Here is a 17,629-nt window from a genome sequence, read left to right on the forward strand (position 1 = left end):
ATTCCTGTGAAAATGAACATGCTCACTATGAATTCTCCCTGACCATGAATCAATGCCTGATCCTGGACCTGAATCTAGACAGTGTTAACAAAGAGCATGATGACAGGCAGTGGATGACTGTCCACTGCTTACAATGAAAGTCAATGTAAGACAATTTCTGCAAATCAATGAGTGCTGGTGTTATAACTACAATACTTAGCTTTTAAAGTGTACTACTACTAGAGCAGTCCACAGTAGACTGGACAATATCACCAACATTTACTGTACACCACAAAATATATTTCTTAACTTGATACTAGGTGTGAGAGATACTGATATGAACAATATTAAAGCAGCGGAAAACTGGCAAGAACGCCTACATGCTGGATGCTGGATGTCTTTCTGAACCCACTAAGCAAATTCATATGAAAAAAAGAAAGAAATAAGAGAAAGTGTGAGAATATATATGTGATAGCTAGTAAGCTTGCCATTATTCAGAAATGTTTAATACTAAAGGTCTGTCAGAATGTACGAAATTACCTAGTTAGCTATGCTAGTTAGTTAACTAGCTAACTTAAGGTTATTTCTCTCTCAAAGCTATACAGGGGTGTGTGAACCTTACCTCACCTCACACACACTGACAGCACCGCCCAAAACACTGCCACACACTAATATTCTACCTTTAAAACTCATTTTCTGATCATATAGCTAACGTTAAAGATAGAAGAGAACCCGAAGGACATCATTCATCAACCCTTCCTAACCTAGCTAGGTTAGAATTGACTAGAACCTACCTAACTTAGCTACTTTTACACAAGAGAAATTAGGTGTCCTTTTTATATATTCTTGTTTTAGGTTATTTCTGGAAAAGATAGACATAAGGTGTGAGAACATGAAATGTGCTAAGTAGATAGCTAGCTAGCTATTATTTAGAAATGCTCAATATTTGAATACTTAGAGTCTGTCAGAATGTACCATCTACGCTAGTTAGTTAGCTAACTAGCTAGCTAAGTTAAGGTTATTTCTCTCTCAAAGCTACACAGGGGTGTGTGAATCTCAGCTCACCTCACACACACTGACAGCACCGCCCAAAACACTGCCACACACTACCCACACACTAATATTCTGCCTTTAAATTTCATTTTTAAGCTGAAACAGCTCTGGAAAACCAGCTAACTAACGCTAACTAGCTAACACTAATAAACTCCATTAGCTTAGATATTAGCTAAGTCCTCGCGCAAGTCAATCCAAATTCAAACAAAGACGAGAAGCGACCGTTATCCAGTGTTACCGAGGCTGCACGCGGAACGACCGTTACGCCAGGTAGCGTGCGTTACGCTACGTTACGCTGCCTTACTTTATGTTATGCGAGTCTGCAGAATTGAATGAAACATTAATAATAATAATAATAATAATAATAATAATAATAATAATAATAATAATAATAATAATAATATTAATAATGATAAGACAACACTCTTCATTCTTACCGTAAGGAGACTTTCACACAGCAGTCGTTCTGTGCAGCCATGGCTGAGTCCTGCGTCCCCGCCGGCTCTCGGAGCTCGTCCTTCGGGTGAAAACCTCGTAAGTGCGGTCATATGTGTGTGTGAACGCGTGTGAGAGCCAGCGTGCGAGCGCGAGCGTGGCGGTAGGGTTGTTATCAAACCGCGAGCCGGCTTTGGATTTTGATAAAACAAAAATATACAACACAGCAGCCGCCCATTGTGGAGCTCGTGCTCCGGGTGAAAAGCTCGTAAGTGCTGCTGCTTGTTGTCAGTTGCTGTGTGTCTGTAATTTCTGCACCAGTCCAGGCATTATTAACCCAGCTATAATCCGTGTTCCTGAGCGCTGAAAGAACGCAGATCTAATAAAGCGCTATGTCGCGTGAAACATGACAAAAACGCCCGTTTTCTTCTCGTGCGCTGTTCTGCAGTTCCGTACTGCCCTGTCATATGTGCATGTGGAGCGTGTGAGCGTCTGAGTGCGAGCGTGGTGTTATCAGAATACACACTCACACACACACTCGTCTGAGCCCCGTCCCCAAAGTTGCCAGGTGCAGCAAAAATGTCTTGCTCAGAGTCTGCTTAAAACCCGCCCTTCAGAATTGTCTTTCACAGTAAAAACCTGGCAGCAACACACAGGGCAATTTTAAGGTATTTGGGGGGGACCCAAGCAAAATTGACTCCACCACACACATAGATACTGCATAAATACTGCTGAACATGTTCCAGTCTGGTTGCATTTTACTGTCACCAAATAGTTGTAGGGACCATTTTGAGGGGGATTTTAATAACAATGTTGTTGTACTTTCCTGCATTGACCATCACAGATTATAAACAGCCTCTCACACAATTTGTCATTGCATTCAATTAATAACCAGTCTTTGTCGGAGGGCCCCAGGGCAGCTCAGGTCCAGGCAGTTGCTTGGATTCCCAATTACATAATAATATAATAAGAAAATATTGACTTCACCATAGCCTTAATATTGTTTAAATGGACTTGGGGTGTAGTAAAACATGATCACGAATACCAACTTTTGCCAAGTAGCCCTCCTCCGTTCACCCCAGCATTCCAAAATACAGCGCTTTTTGACGATGTTCCCAACAGGCTTACAATGCTAGAGATAGGTGGCATAGCATTTGTTGCTTATGCAAATAAATCACTATTTTTACACCATTAACAAACTCAGTGTACTTCCACACTTCGTTGGTAGAATTCGGAGGACCCTCCCTATCCTACCTATACATTTGCGCTCATCAGTCGATCTTATGACTTAATTTCGGGATAATAAATCTGTTCTCAGTACCTTGTTTGGAATTAAGGCTGGAGCTACTTTGATCTTGTTAATGGTGTAAAATAGTGGTAGCATCTGCTAAAAGTGCTGTATTGTGGAATGCTGGGGGAGAATAGAGGTGGGCTATTCAACAAAAGTTTGTACTCTTTATCATGTTTCACTACAACTCAAGTCCATTTCACACCAGATTTCACCAAAAATCTAAGGTTGAAAATACACCTAAAATCTCTGATAATTAAAATTGATGTGCACAAATAAATCAGTTTTGACATCAGAGATTAATCTTGTTTGGACGCATTAGCAATGGAACAGTTAACTTTGATTCAACATCTTTTTGCTACCTGGGTTTTCTATTTCTAATTTATACTATATTTTAAAAAGAGCATTGTAATTCGTTTTGCCATTTTGTCATGATACTATCAATAGTATTGTTAGTAAAAAGATGTGAAAAGAAGCTCAAAACAATGCAACTCCACGATTAATCCATTTTCACCTGCAGCTTTACTTGAAACCAGCCCAATTTGGAGGGGAAACCGCCAACCTGGCAACCCGGCCCGTCCCCGAGCCTGTGTAACTCATGCCGGGGTGGGCGTGGCTTCACTCCACTGATCGACAGCTTCCTAACCACACGCGTCTAACGGTCCCGCCCACTGAAAGCCCTAATTAGCCAATCAGGCGCAGACCACAGTCACCGCAGGCGTGAACACAAGGCAGCAGCAACATCTGAGGCGAGTTTAACGGCTGTAAACGTAGAGAAAGCGCCTCTGTGGAGAGAAGGTACAAAGGGCAGAGTTTAAACACCTCCCGGGTGTAATGGGGAACATGCAAGGGCAGCGACTGAGAGGAATGCTGGGAAAATGCTGTGTTTTGGTGGAGTTAGAGCTACATAAGCTCATTTTGTGAAGTACTAGGAAAAGGGTTTGTTGTTTAAAAGCATTTGCTCAGGCCTGGTCCTTTGTGGGTCCACTGCCCTGCACATTTTAGTGTTTTTTCCACTTTAACACACCCTTTATCTTAATAATGGATTGGTAATGAGCTGATAAGTTAAATCAGCTCCACCCAACACTTTTGTGTTTGGGATTTTGGGTTAGGGATAAATAAGTAGGGGTGGTGATTGATGATGAATGCAATAAAATCGTCACAACAATACTCCAAAATTGGTAGAAAGCTCTCATCTGCCTGGACAATAGAGTTAATAGACATTTAATCCAACAAAGGTATGATAAACTCATTTTAAAGCCCTATTTGGACGGGATTCGTTTCTCAGGGGGACGTCTGTGAAAAATATTTCACACTTCTACTCGGCGATAAAACTCTTGCATCCGGACTGCAATTGAAAAAACAGGAGAACCAGTTTTTATTTTTGTTTTTTCTGTCACATGACATCACGTTCAGTAGCTCCTCCATTTCCACTCTCTGTTGTGTTTACATGCATCTCTGTGGAAATGAGGTATAAGAAAAAAGGTGTTACAGAAACACTCAAAAACTAGTAATAAAGCCATTCTTTGCCTTAATCATTTGCCGTAGAGCTGCAGTGGACTGTAGAACGAGATACGTGGAACACTGGAGCTGCTAAGGTGCTTCCAATGGCGTCCAAGACCAGATGCGTTCTCCAGACACTTGGACCAGCAAACATGCCATAAACCATGTTGTTGTGCAGCTGAAATTAGGTTACTTTTAAAGGAATATACTGTAAGCAGTATGTGCTGGGGCTCAGGGCTTTAGCTTACAGTTCCAAGCTGTGCTTTGTCCAACAAACTGGTGCATGTTTTTATGGGAATGCTGAAGCCCCAAGCAGATTAGCTTACAGGGATCAATCTCAATCCTTCACATGGGATTTGGTTTTCTTTAACCAAAACAAGGGAGAGAGAACTGCATCGTATGAGACCCAAATTTCATAACCTAAGATTTCTCAATCTAGTGTACGTGAAAACATGTCTAGAAAGCCTTTCCATTACATGTGTCTAGACAGACATGCAGGGATTTACTGGCCACAGCTTTGAGCTTGGGTATTGGCATTACGTCAGGAGTCATCTTGATGCTGTGCTTTAAAGTGTCATCTTAAAAGAAACGGATGTTTAGGGAAGATGTCAGTGATTTTTCTGAGGATTATACGTTTATGTAAGAGCCATTGAGGGCAACCTTTCGAAATTAGTATGCTTTGGTGGTTCTAGTAATCTCATTGACGAAAAAAGAATAACGCACGCAGTATGCAGTTACATCTTAGACTCACATGTAAATGTTTAACGGTGTGGTCTAATTAGACATTGGGTCTTGCCAAAAGAGGGCGTGGAAAAAATCGCTTCCCATGCTGCCCTTTGAAAGCGCTCTCCAAGGTTTCATTTGGGTAATGTACCTCTTGGTGAGAGATTATTGAATGCTAAACATGCCTCTACAACAAATTCAAAGACATTTTGCCCAGTTGACAGACTTTGAGAGGGAGCGTGTCCCCTGATTGAGAGAAGCTGGATGGTCAATTTGACAAGTTGCCTGCAATTTAATGTTTTCCAATCCTAGTTTTTTCCCGAACTTCAAAAATGTCAATACAAATATTGTCATTTAGAGCATTTATTTGCAGAAAATGAGAAATGGCTGAAATAACAAAAAGATGCTGAGCTTTCAGACCCCAAAAATGCAAAGAAAACAATATCAATACAGTTTTAGGAGTTCAGAAATCAATATTTGGTGGAATAACCCTGGTTTTTAATCACAGTTTTCATGCATCTTGCATGTTCTCCTCCACCAGTCTTACACACTGCTTTTAATAACCTTAAGCCACTCCTGGTGCAAAATTTTAAGCAGATCAGCTTGGTTTGATGGCTTGTGATCATTCATCTTCCTCATGATTATATTTCAGAGGTTTTCAATTAGGTAAAATCAAAGAAACTTTTAAGAGGTGTTTTATTTTTTTCCAGAGCTGTATACAGGACATCCTCTAGCTACATGTGGCAATGGGAGGGCTTTCAACTGACATTTTTCAGCAGGATAACGCTCACCCACAGACAGCAAAGTATTTTACAGGAATGTCTCTGCAAGATCTTAACGCTTCCTTGGCCTACTCAGCTTCAGTCCATTCCTACAACTGCACTGAAGCTTTTCATTGTGCTGTAGGTCTTTAAGAACACTCCCTATATCCTCATACCTTGTAATTGGACCAAATTGTACTAGGCTTTTTTTTGCACCTATTTGCGCTCTTTTAGGAACTGCATTTGCATGGAATCTACCAGAGCTTCACAGCAGCCCTAAAACAAAAAAAGGCACATTATTTCAGTCCCGTAATGAAAGAGATCTATATAGAGACATATATAAGAGCGTGACAGCGATAGCGCCGTGAGCACATAAATTTTTTTTTCTTAATCTTTCTTTGATGTTTCCCTAATCCCCACACTGTGGGATTCTATTTTTGGCTTTTTGAAGACATAAGCTGATTTGCATTCTTTAATAAACCTCGTCCACAGTTCTGAATTGAATGGGGATTATGCAATTGCTTTTTGCCAACTCATTGGCTTAACATAAACACACAGGAACCGGGACACACACCTAATGCAGCCGGGGCTGAACCACACTGCACGCAGAGACTAGTCTACAGTCACGATTCCCTTTCCTTTTAGAGGTTTTACTGTGTCATCTGCACTGTGTATTACTGATGAGTGATGTTTGGGTGTTTGTACATTGGATGACTTTGTAGGAAATTCATCCAAAAATAGGACGAACCTCAGCAGATTAAAAAATAGTCCTGATGGGGTAAAGCTCTTTATCAAAAGCTACAATATTTATCTAAAAGTGTAAGGGTAAAGCTTTTTATTTTGGTTAGTTACTGGTGCCTTGTTGGGTGTTCATATAGGCACATCATAGTCATATCAGAATATTCACCCCACATCTAATAGTGGCAATACCCACCCTTGGCTCAGACAACAAAAGCAAGTTTTTCATGGCCATTGAGGATGTTCTGGCATAAGTGGCCCATGTGGCACCATTCTTGGGAGGAACTTTATTATCCCTCTAGAACATACCATGAAATTAGCAGTGTCCATAATTCGACATGCCCTTTATACCATCAGTCAAATCATGTTCTTTTTCCATGACCATAATCTGCTGCAACTGATGCAGCTGATTGTCGTGGTTGCTTACAGTACTTCAGAACCCTCGCATGGCATCTGTGATGTCCTAGACCAAGTTCATTCCAAACCAGTTTTTGGACATAATATTCTGATATGTATGTATAGTATGTATGGCGTCATTAAAGCCACTTTGACAGCCCAGTGTTATGTTCATAAGGTCCTACAACCAGTGCTTCTATGTTTTCTAAACACACACTCTGATGTGCTATTCCAACAGGATAATGCTCATCCACATACTGCTGCCATCTCAAGAGCTTACCTTAAGTACACAGATTTAATGAAATGGTAAGCCGCATTGCCAGACCTCCAATCTGCAAGAACTCAAATATGAGAATATTCAAGTTGCTTGGGATGTATTTTGGCAGGACACCATTAGGGACCTCTACAACTTTTATCAACCTTCAAAATTTCATTAGCAATCCAATGCTTCCTTCATTTGAGTGCATCTATTTTATATAGTATTATATATTTATCTGGTCACATGTTCTGACACAATATAAAGATATATGTATGTGTGGTCAGTAGTGCATTAGTGATCAGCAGGTTTTAGGCTCCAGCACACGTCACACTGTGTGCTCTGGACACCCCCCGCCATGCTTTGCATCAACAGACAAAGCCTCCCATATAATAGCCACGAGTGCGGTTTGATGCCTGGTGAAGTGTGTGTGGTGAAGGGGTGGTGCAGGCAGACTAGCCGCAGCCCATGTCTGCTGCTGCACTGTTGTGAGGACACGCATTTTGACAAGAGAGCTGGAGCAGCCCAGCACAGAGTCAGCTGGTTCTGACTTCATCTGGGTCATCAGTCTGCTGAGTCTACCCCTGGGCCACACTATAGAAAACAAACACACACACACACACAAATCCATACAGACACTCCACACCAGATGACCATCTGTGCTGGAGGACAGACCTGCCAGCAAGCCCAGGTTCAAGTCCAACACTCTGCACCAGGCCTGAAGTACTGGGTGATGCTTTTACATATATGGGTCAGTTAGAGCTGAATAAAATGGTGTTTTATTGTATCATAATCAGGGCTGCACAATATATCGTTTCATGTAGGCCTGTCACAATAACAATATTTTTATAGACTGTATATTGTCCCAGGATTTATTGAAATTGTTGCAGTTGTGTTGTAATTTCATGCCACTAATGATGGGAAAGCGACTGCAATTTTGTTTGTTTTTTTCTCGCTTTTAAACAGCTACAGGATTTTCGTTTATTGCTTAAATAAACAGTGTTAAAGACTAAAACAGCAGTAAAACTGTGATGTGTCTGTGTGTACCCTGCTCGCCAGCACAAGTATCCACTCTGCTAAAATAAACACAAAAAAACACTGCAGGCAATATTGAGGGCATCAAAACTTATTCAGATCATGTTCATTTGTCAAGTCAATGTTTGTAAGAATCAAGTCAAGATTAGAGATGAGAATCTGCTACTAGTAATGCATTTCAAAATATTTCAATAAATCAATAAATACTGTGTTATATTGTATTAATCATGATATAATATATTTACCATATTGTCCAGTTCTATCAGTGCATGATTGCATAAACCACGGGAGGTGGCTTTTATATTGTTCATATCAATATTTGAAAAAGACGAAATATGCAATGATAAACATTTTGGTCTTATCGTCTAGCTCTAAAGTCAATATTAACATAATGTTTTTTTTTGTGTCTGCAACACAGTAACAATACATTTTTTCAAGATTTACTCTTAATGAAGACATTATTATGAAGAGAGAAATTATAAATATATCCATAAAAATAGTCAATATGAACAGTTCAACATGTCTGCACTGGAAAATATGATCTGTGTGTAGTCTGACGTCTTATAAATATGATAAATAGTCTAAAAATCATTGGTCAGTTTGGTAATAATTACTCATATATCAACTGGGCTACTTATGCTTCGCCAACAAACTCATATTTATTGGTCTTTGTTTAACAGAGCCGCTGTCTTCTTCCCTCCACCTCTATGGATTTCGGGGTCCAGCTGGCTATAAAGCTGTAAAGTAAATAGAGGGGGAGGGGGATACTCTGCAGACCTCACAGAGGGCGGGGCTTAGCCCACTTAACCTCTTATTGACTGTGTTAAAGTGTCACACGATGGACCAATACAGGCACATATGGGTGAATGGGGGTCCTGAGGACAGCGCTGGGGATCAGCTGGGTTTCTGAGAGTTGAGTTCTGCACAGCTGAGCCGGGCTGAGCTGAGCTCTAACTGAACCACTGCGGACCCCAGAGCTCATGTGCAAACTGGAAAACTGGCCCTTATTCCCCCGTCCAGCTGCACAGTCAGCATGCCCACTGGGAACTGTCTGATTTAGTGGTTGGGAAAAAAGTGGTTAAAGATTTATTATTGAGTTGAGTAACTCACATTAGGCTTGTATTAATAATTTCGATTATTTAGGTTCATTTGCCATATTTGTCTCACTAAAAAGCACACTCAAACTCCTTACATTTTCCCAAAAATCGAAAGTATGGCTTTTAATCCAGTGCGTTTTATGTATGAATTTTACCAGTCAGGTTGTAAAGAGAAGTAAAGCCACTCCACTGAAGTACAGCTTTATACAGGAGTTTCAGTGAAGTTTCTCCAGCACAGAGACTGGAGCAACATTAGCATTAGCCGCTAACTGCACTAAGCGCTAGCTCTTTTGCCATTCAGAGGTGGGTATATCAAACTGTAGTCTGCATGCTTACCATGTTAAAATAAACTATGTGGGATAAACCACTAGCTGATAGTGCTCTGGTTTACTCTGGGTTCCTCAGTGAAGCACATGGTGCCATTTACTACTGCTAAGCACAGCTAGCGCTGCTGCTAACTGCACTAAAATATTGTAAATGTAAGCTTACTGTAAATAAATGAAAGTGCTTTACTCATCCAAATAAACGTTTTTCAGGAGAGAAATCTGTGTAGATTAACATCCAGCGGTTGTTTGACTTTAAAAGAAAATGTTTTTTTTTTTTTTTTTAAGAATTACAGTTTCGTTTACTGGAATTAGAAGGAAAACATGGCGACACCCCTGTTCCTTACTATTGTCACTTAAAATGCACCTTATGTATGAAAATAGACCAGAAAATAGACGTTCATTGATAGTACGCCTTATAATATGGTGCGCCTTATAGTCTGTAAAATATACGGACTATACACTGTAAGATTGAATAAGTTAAATTTATTCACATAATGTCAGTTAATTTCTTGACCTCAATTTTTTAAGTAATGGTTTCTGAAAAAAAAATGTTACACTGAAATGTTTTTATTAATATGCCTAAATTATCAATTATATCAACTGCTTTGCACAATAATTCTACTTTGAATTTTATGGTCAGAATTTTTTTTTATTATTATTCTTAACTTAATTAGTCTACATAATTTAATTCATAGAAAAAGTGATGGAGGAAAAATGCTATAGAGAGAACACTAGGTCTAACACTAACACACAGGCAACACAGAGTCAGAAGAACAGAAAACGATGCTTGCTTCTACAGCCTATAAAACAGAGACCAAGCAGTTTATCATAATATATGATCTATATGGTGGACAGTGACTAAACGAGTGTAGAAATGAGGGGTGTAAATGGTAAGAAAAGGTAAGACAGAGTTTAAGAGTTAAACATTAACTATCTATAGGCTTTATAAGAGAATAAAAGAGTTAATGGTTAAATGAGCCATTGTGGTAAAAATGATATAAAGCTGCAATGATATAACAAACCAACTTCTGTGAAGTATAGAAACAACAGATCTTTTATCTGTCCTTGTTTTTTATTATCTTGTCTCTAATGTTTGTGGGAGCTGTGTTTAAAAGGGAAGGAAGATACTACAAAAGCTCTTTGTATGGAGGGTCATCCTGATGCTTCAGTAATCAGGCTTTCCACCTGAGGCAGGACACATCACGGGGTGAGCATCAGCCTGTAGCCTAGAGTTTAAAACACCAGCAACAAAATAAATAGCTCTTTAATAAGTTCCAAGTCTATAAATACCTGATCAGGATTTAGATTACAACATTGTGGAAAATACATTTTACCTTGATGTTTATTTGATTGCAGGCAGTTATTGTTTAATCTGTTCAACTTCTTTATAAATTTATTTTATTAATATACATCTATTCCTGCATTTTAGGCCTACAATTTATTAAATTAATAAAAAAACTTGGGATGGTGAAAACGTATTACTAGACAGATAAAAGTTAAAAAACTTTTGGCCCATTCCCATTCCCACAAAATAAAAAAATACAGCCCCTTTTTTCTCATTAAGTAAAATTGCTATCACATTGTTTTGAGATACTAAGTCACTATTTTCAGAAAAAAAAATCACTATTTTGAGATACAGTATTTATTTTAAAATGCTGTTAAATGACTTAAAATCTAAAAACAATGAATTGTTTTCACAATAAAGACTCAACATAAAGAGATGACATTTTAAAATAATGACTTAGTATCTAAAATGAATGATTATTATCCTAAAAATAATAATAAAATATGACTTTTTTCCTCCAAATAAAGACTTAGTATAAAGAGATAACTTATTAAAATAACGACTTAGTCTCAAAACCACAACTTAATATCTAAAAATAACGTCAGTGTCTCAAAAATAACATTTTTAAACCATTTTAAACCATTTTTAAACAAATCTAAAATTAATGACTTATCCTACAATAATGACTTTTTTTCTCCAATCAGACTTAGTATCTTAAAATAATTAGATAACATCTCAAAATAATAATTTAGTGTCTTAAAACAACGACTTAATATCTAAAAAAAAATGACAGTGTCTCAAAAATACAATTTCGAAATAATGACTTGGTATCTAAAATTAATGACTTATCCTAAAATAATGACTTTTTTCTCCAAATAGAGACTTAGTATCTTAAAATAATTAGATAACATCTCAAAATAATAATTTAATGTCTTAAAACAACGAATTAATATCTATAAATAATGGTTTAGTGTCTCAAAAGTCTGAGACCACTAGGATAGACCCTCATATAGTGAGTCCAGACTGTGATCAGCAATAAGTCCAATGCCAGGATCTGGTAATTCATGGTATGGGGTTACTTTAGTATAATTTTGTAATGCAGCAGGATGGCATCTTACCTATGGACATCCATGATTTTTTTAACAAGACAGTGAAAAAACACATGCTGCACACATTCAGAAGGTATATAAGCCCAGATTTTGTGGTATGTTTGAAATAATTGTTCTGTTGTTAAGTTTTAGCATCCTCACTAAAGGCATTATGTTCTGATTATGACTGAATTGACTGGATTTTCATAACGGCATTGGGCTAGTATTATAATACCTGCAGAATTTAAAACAAGCAGATATTTTTTTTTAATTACCTGAATTCATTGGGTATTCTCTGAAGGCCCTGATTGTCCCCCACTGCTTCTCATTACAGTGAGTAAATGAGCCTCTGAGCTCTTAGTGATTGTAGATGAAGATACTGGAGCTCAGAGCTGCACTAACACTGTATTCTGTAAATGAAAATTGCATCACTTCTTTACAGTAACCTGATTACACGCCTGCTTCAGCTCTGCGTTACTGTACGCCATGTGTGCGTTTAATAACTCAGACTAAATAAGCGTACTGTCCGACCTGTTAATCACATCAGCATGGCTCTCTCTGACCATCTCACCCTGTGGGTATACAGCTGGGTATACTGAGACACTGCACTGCTGCTGCTGCTGCTGCTGGATGCAATTTTACCCCACTGTGCCGTGGTCGTAATAAAGCTTAATGAATAGAGGTGAAGAGGTGATTTGGCAGAGAGATGCAGAGTGTTATAAAATAGTTGCACCACTGCTCCAAATGTTGTTAAATCACATTTAAATAGCAGTGTAAAAAGCATATAATCAATTAAATACTGTCACTTTAAATACATAATTATTTGAGAAACATCAATTAAGGAGTAGCTTCATTCTATTGTTTTGAGGTGTTGTCATGAAATTGTATATGGTATATTTAGGCCGGTTAGTTTTGGTTTCAGACTGCAGTTTAGTGACTGAGCGCAATAAAGGTCTTTACATCATCACCTACGTGGGCGGAGTCTCCCTATACATGACACTGATTTGTACAGTTTGTGGTAAAACATGCATTAGAATTTGGCATGTTGTTAATTTGACGAGTTGCATTTCCAGGTATTTTGCGAGATTGGATTAGATTTTGCTTGGATTTCCTTCAAGTGCAGGAGAGTTCCCCAGCAGAATTAGCATAACCTATTCCCCTCAGATTCATTAATCTACAGTTAATCTACAGTTATAGAATATACATAAATCATCAGCTTAATCTGTTATACTGCTGCACAAGACTCATCTACACAGGTTTCTTAAAATAATGAAACAGCATCTCAAAAAAGTGACGTAGTATCTCAAAATAATAATAATAAGATCGCTGGTTCGAATTCTGCTCATCCTTGCCATCAGCTGCCAGAGCATAACTGGCCTTGCTCTCTCTGGGTGGGTAGATGGCTCTCTTTTCCCTCATCACTTAAAATGGGTGATGTCGATCATCACAAGGCCGCTCCGTGTGCTGATGTATCAGAACCGAGTCGCTGCGCTTTCCTTCGAGTGCGCTGTGATACTGCTTGGTAATGTTGCATCAGCAGCAGTTGGAGAAGAGGTGGTGGATGACTTCACATGTATCAGAGGAGGCATGTGCAAACATTCACCCTGCTGGAAAATGGGAATAAAAAAAAAAAAAAATTATAAGAAAATAACAAAAAAATTATATAATGAATTAATATCCCAAAAAGAGATAGCATCTAAAAATAACGACTTAGTATATCAAAATAATGAGATAGCATCTTAAAACAATAACTTAGTTTTCAAAAATAACAACTCAAAAAAATTACTTAGTATCTCAAAACAACAACTTAGTATCCAAAAATAATGATTTAACATTTTTCTTCTTCTTTTATTTAATACATTTTAACCAATCTCCGTATTTTTAGCGGTAAATTAATGCATGTAGAATGCATGTAGAATGCATTTGCCCTATGAAAACAGATGCCAGCTGTATATACTATAACAGTAACATATGAGGGAAAAGCAGGTGGTAATATTTGTGTTTCATATGCAAAATTTCCTATATTTTACTTAATTATAGATTGTTGCCACACTCCTTTTGGCCCCTGACATTCTTAATCTATGAGCTATGTAGTGATTCTCCCCAGGCTACCTTAGGTTGAATTGTAGCTTATGCCTCTAAGTTGTAGGCTGTAAGAGCAAGCATAATTTCTGAGCTGCTAACTGCTGAATTATTTTTTCTTCTTAATATTTTAATAAAGTATTTTACATTTATGTTTACTTTAGATTAAATAAAAAAGAAGACGAGTTTTAAGTTTAATTAACTCTTACCTAGTAACATGTAATTAGACTTTTTATACAGTGTATACACTGTATGACTTTGCAGCTGTTATAAATCCAAGTATAAATTAAGTGGGTTAAAAAAAACAGTACACATTAATCCCAGCAGTTAGCGGTAACAGGCTAATATGCTAACATGATATTTGCAATAAAAGCAAATACATTCATCATGTGCTGGTTACAACTTAATAAAGCAATGTAGAGGTGACATTTTGGAAATCGCTTACAATAAAAAAAGCCCACAGCTATCAGCACGAGCAGATGGCAGTTTCCGTCAGTCACTTGACGCTATTCATGCCGCAGCCAGTTGAACTGGACAGATGAGCACTTCATTGATTTCCTCAGGCCGCCCCCCAGGAGACCACTGTATTGTCCTTTTCTCCGGCTGCCGTTGATTCGTATATTTTAATCATGAGTTATTGAGGAATTATGCACGCTGGCAGGTGGAGCGTGTGCCATTATTTCCCGTTAAATGTCAGAGTTATTTGTTCCTTTATTTTTCTTCCAGTTCTACCAGCAGCAACAATTGTTTAAACTGACAGGGGTTATTCTTCATAAGCGTAAACCACAAAAAAAAAGACCACGGGTGAATGTGATCATATAATTACACTACTCATTAATCATACACACAGATCCATCAATGCACTTTAGTGAACAGCTGATGAGAACAGATATACATATAAAAGCTGCAGCTCTACAGACTTTCAGGCCCACAGGCCTAAACCACACCTGCCCGTCAACAATCACTGTGCTGTGTGATTTTATTAAATATGATTCCTAACTGTTTAAGTTCACTTAAATAACAAACATATAGTAAACATATCTTTAAAATAACAGTTTTTTACTAAATCTTTTTACTAAGTTTATTTACTAAATATTTATAACTTTTTCAGGGCAACCTGTTTCTCTGATTCTCTGAAGTAAAATTAATTTATCAAATTTTACAGTGAATAAGATCTCTGACAAAATGATGTCTAACAAAATCAAATGCTCGCTGGCTAAATATTACATAAATAACATCGCTTTTTAAAAGCAACTTAAAATCTATATTTATTTATTTTTAAAATGGCAACTAAATATGTTTTACAAATGTAAATACCTTTTACATTTAAATCATTTAGGTTTTATATGTTTCAATTAGAATATTAATTTAAATGGTTTGTTTATTATAGATATAGATTTAGTTTGTTTTATTCATTATGTATTATTCATGCCAATATTGTTTTTTTTATATCTAATTTGTTTATTTTATTATCCTCTGTTTCTACTTTTAAAAATCATTTTTAAAAGTATATATATTTACATTTGCTGTCTCTTACTTTGTTAATTTTCTATTGTTTGTCATCCATTTCAATACTACTACAGATTAATCCATTTAATCTACTACACATCATTTTCTTATTTCTTTTCCGTTTAAAAAAAAACATTTAAATTATTTATTATTAAATTATTATTATTAGTTTGTTTTTTGTCATGTTTAATTTGAAAAAAGTATATCTTTTGTCTATTATTATTATTATTATTATTAGTAGTAGTAGTAGTAGTAGTAGTAGTAGTATAAATTAGTAACAATTTTAAATTATTAATAAAAAAACTACTATAAATTAAATATCTAAACTGGACATTGAGTTGGAATTTTCAGTCTTTAGTATCCTTTAAAAATATAAAATAATAAATAGATATACATGTTAATTTATTGACTAAAGGAGCTGCTCCTTTAATATGAGTTTCACAATATTACAGCGACTCCTACTGGACAAGTCCTGCTATTACCCCTTATTTTAATCAGAGCTGAGTGTAGGTTAAAGGTACTCAGCACGTGTCCACTGATCTCTCAGCGCTGATTTACCTGTACAGTGCACCCTTCTCATCAGAATAAAATAAAAAGAAATAAGAAGGGATTCTATAAATATAAATCTGATACATGTAAAACAGTTGTTTGTCTTATTTAAAATCTTAAACTCTGTTTCTGGGGTCCACATACCCAACATAACCACTATGACCTCTAAGACCTCATGTGCTGTACATGCAGTCAGAGAGGATAGGCTACATGGACAAAAGTAATGAGACACCTGCTTTGTATTTGTTATGTATTTATTGTATTTGTTGTGCTTGCATTGCATTGATCACCCGGTCACCAGTTCACTGTGTGTCCTTTATTTAATCACTTTAGGTGAGTAGTGACTGATACTAAATACCAGAAAAGACCTGTCTGACGTTTTGGAGATGTTCTGGTCCAGTTGTCAGATTCTATGGTACAGTGTAAAGCCTGGAAAAGTATTTAAGTAAGAATTTACTTAAAAATGTATTGAAAATTTGAGTTAATTAGACATAAAACATTTATTTATTATGCCTTAATTTTTTATTATAGCAATTGCTTTGAACTATTGTTCTATTTGTATTTTTTTGTCAGGTGACTTTCTTCAAATGCATTTAAAGGTGTACCTCCGTTGTTTTTCATTCATTTAAAATTGAATAGTTGTAGTGTGAATGAAGTGAATGAATGCCATGTGAGCTGTTTTTTGTGTGAAAAAATGTGCTCCGGTGATCTGGCATAATGCTGCTTTAGTCCGGTGAAGGAGTGGGACATGCAAACCTATTGCCTCTGATTGGGTAACAGCACTGCGAGGCGAGTGAGATGGACTACAGTTTTATGTTTTAAAATAAAGACATTTTTACGCTAATAACAGTCTTTGCAGTGTCATATGTTACTTTACAACATGTGTGATGCCCTGCTAAATGCAATACAGCCGCTGACCTAGTCTTAGTGTCTCTGTAAAATAGCCAAATCCACCGGAGATCCTATGTAAACCTGTGGAAACAAACGGAGGTGGGTAGTCCCGGTCCAGAAAGTAAAAATGTTCACTTTCAATTAGTGTAAATAGAACTATTCTAAAAATTCACACCTACCTATCTCAATTTTACTTCTCTGGCGGTGTTCCATAGACAAATTCTAACCAATTGTTCCTCAGCTCTGAATTACCGAGCAAAGCATAGAACACTAATGTGTTATTTGCACAAATAACACATAACAGGAACAAACTGCCATGCTGTTTCTAGTGCTGTTAGCTGCTATCTGATGAGACTTGTCGACTTCAGCTCTGCCTGTGGGCGGTCGCCAGCCAAGCCACTCTGCTAAAACTAGCACTAAATGACCCAGAGGCCATAAAGAAAAAGCCATGACTCTCGTAACTCATATTTAAAACATTCATAAAGAGCTCACCCCCCATCTGGCTCCACTCTGAGAGAAATAAAAAAACAAGGATCAGCTTGTAATGAAAGTTGCTCGGCTCCGTTTACCATGAATTAGTCATTCCCCATTCTTACAGCTCCACACTGCTGTCTGTGTCTGAGTGAAGAAACAGA

General features: G+C 37.2%; 2 protein-coding genes across 7 annotated transcripts in view; both read right to left on the minus strand.

Annotated features, from left to right (window-relative positions):
* kif21b (kinesin family member 21B) overlaps nucleotides 1-2,002 on the minus strand; it is a 118,063-nt gene extending 116,061 nt beyond the window's left edge. For 5 of the 6 annotated variants that reach the window (XM_049471783.1, XM_049471779.1, XM_049471780.1 and 2 more), the window contains exon 1: nucleotides 1,470-2,002. In XM_049471783.1, coding sequence (XP_049327740.1) covers nucleotides 1,470-1,510 — 41 coding nt within the window. In that variant the 5' untranslated portion in view covers nucleotides 1,511-2,002. Of the gene's footprint in view, nucleotides 1-1,044; nucleotides 1,225-1,469 lie in introns of those variants that run through there. The other variant, XM_049471782.1, reaches the window with a different exon arrangement.
* The window catches only part of srpk1b (SRSF protein kinase 1b), a 257,960-nt gene that overhangs the window by 179,910 nt on the left and 60,421 nt on the right, over nucleotides 1-17,629 (minus strand). The gene's annotated exons all lie outside the window — the stretch shown is intronic.

The sequence above is a fragment of the Astyanax mexicanus genome, chromosome 24 (genome assembly GCF_023375975.1).
Source record: "Astyanax mexicanus isolate ESR-SI-001 chromosome 24, AstMex3_surface, whole genome shotgun sequence".
NCBI lineage: Eukaryota > Metazoa > Chordata > Actinopteri > Characiformes > Acestrorhamphidae > Astyanax > Astyanax mexicanus.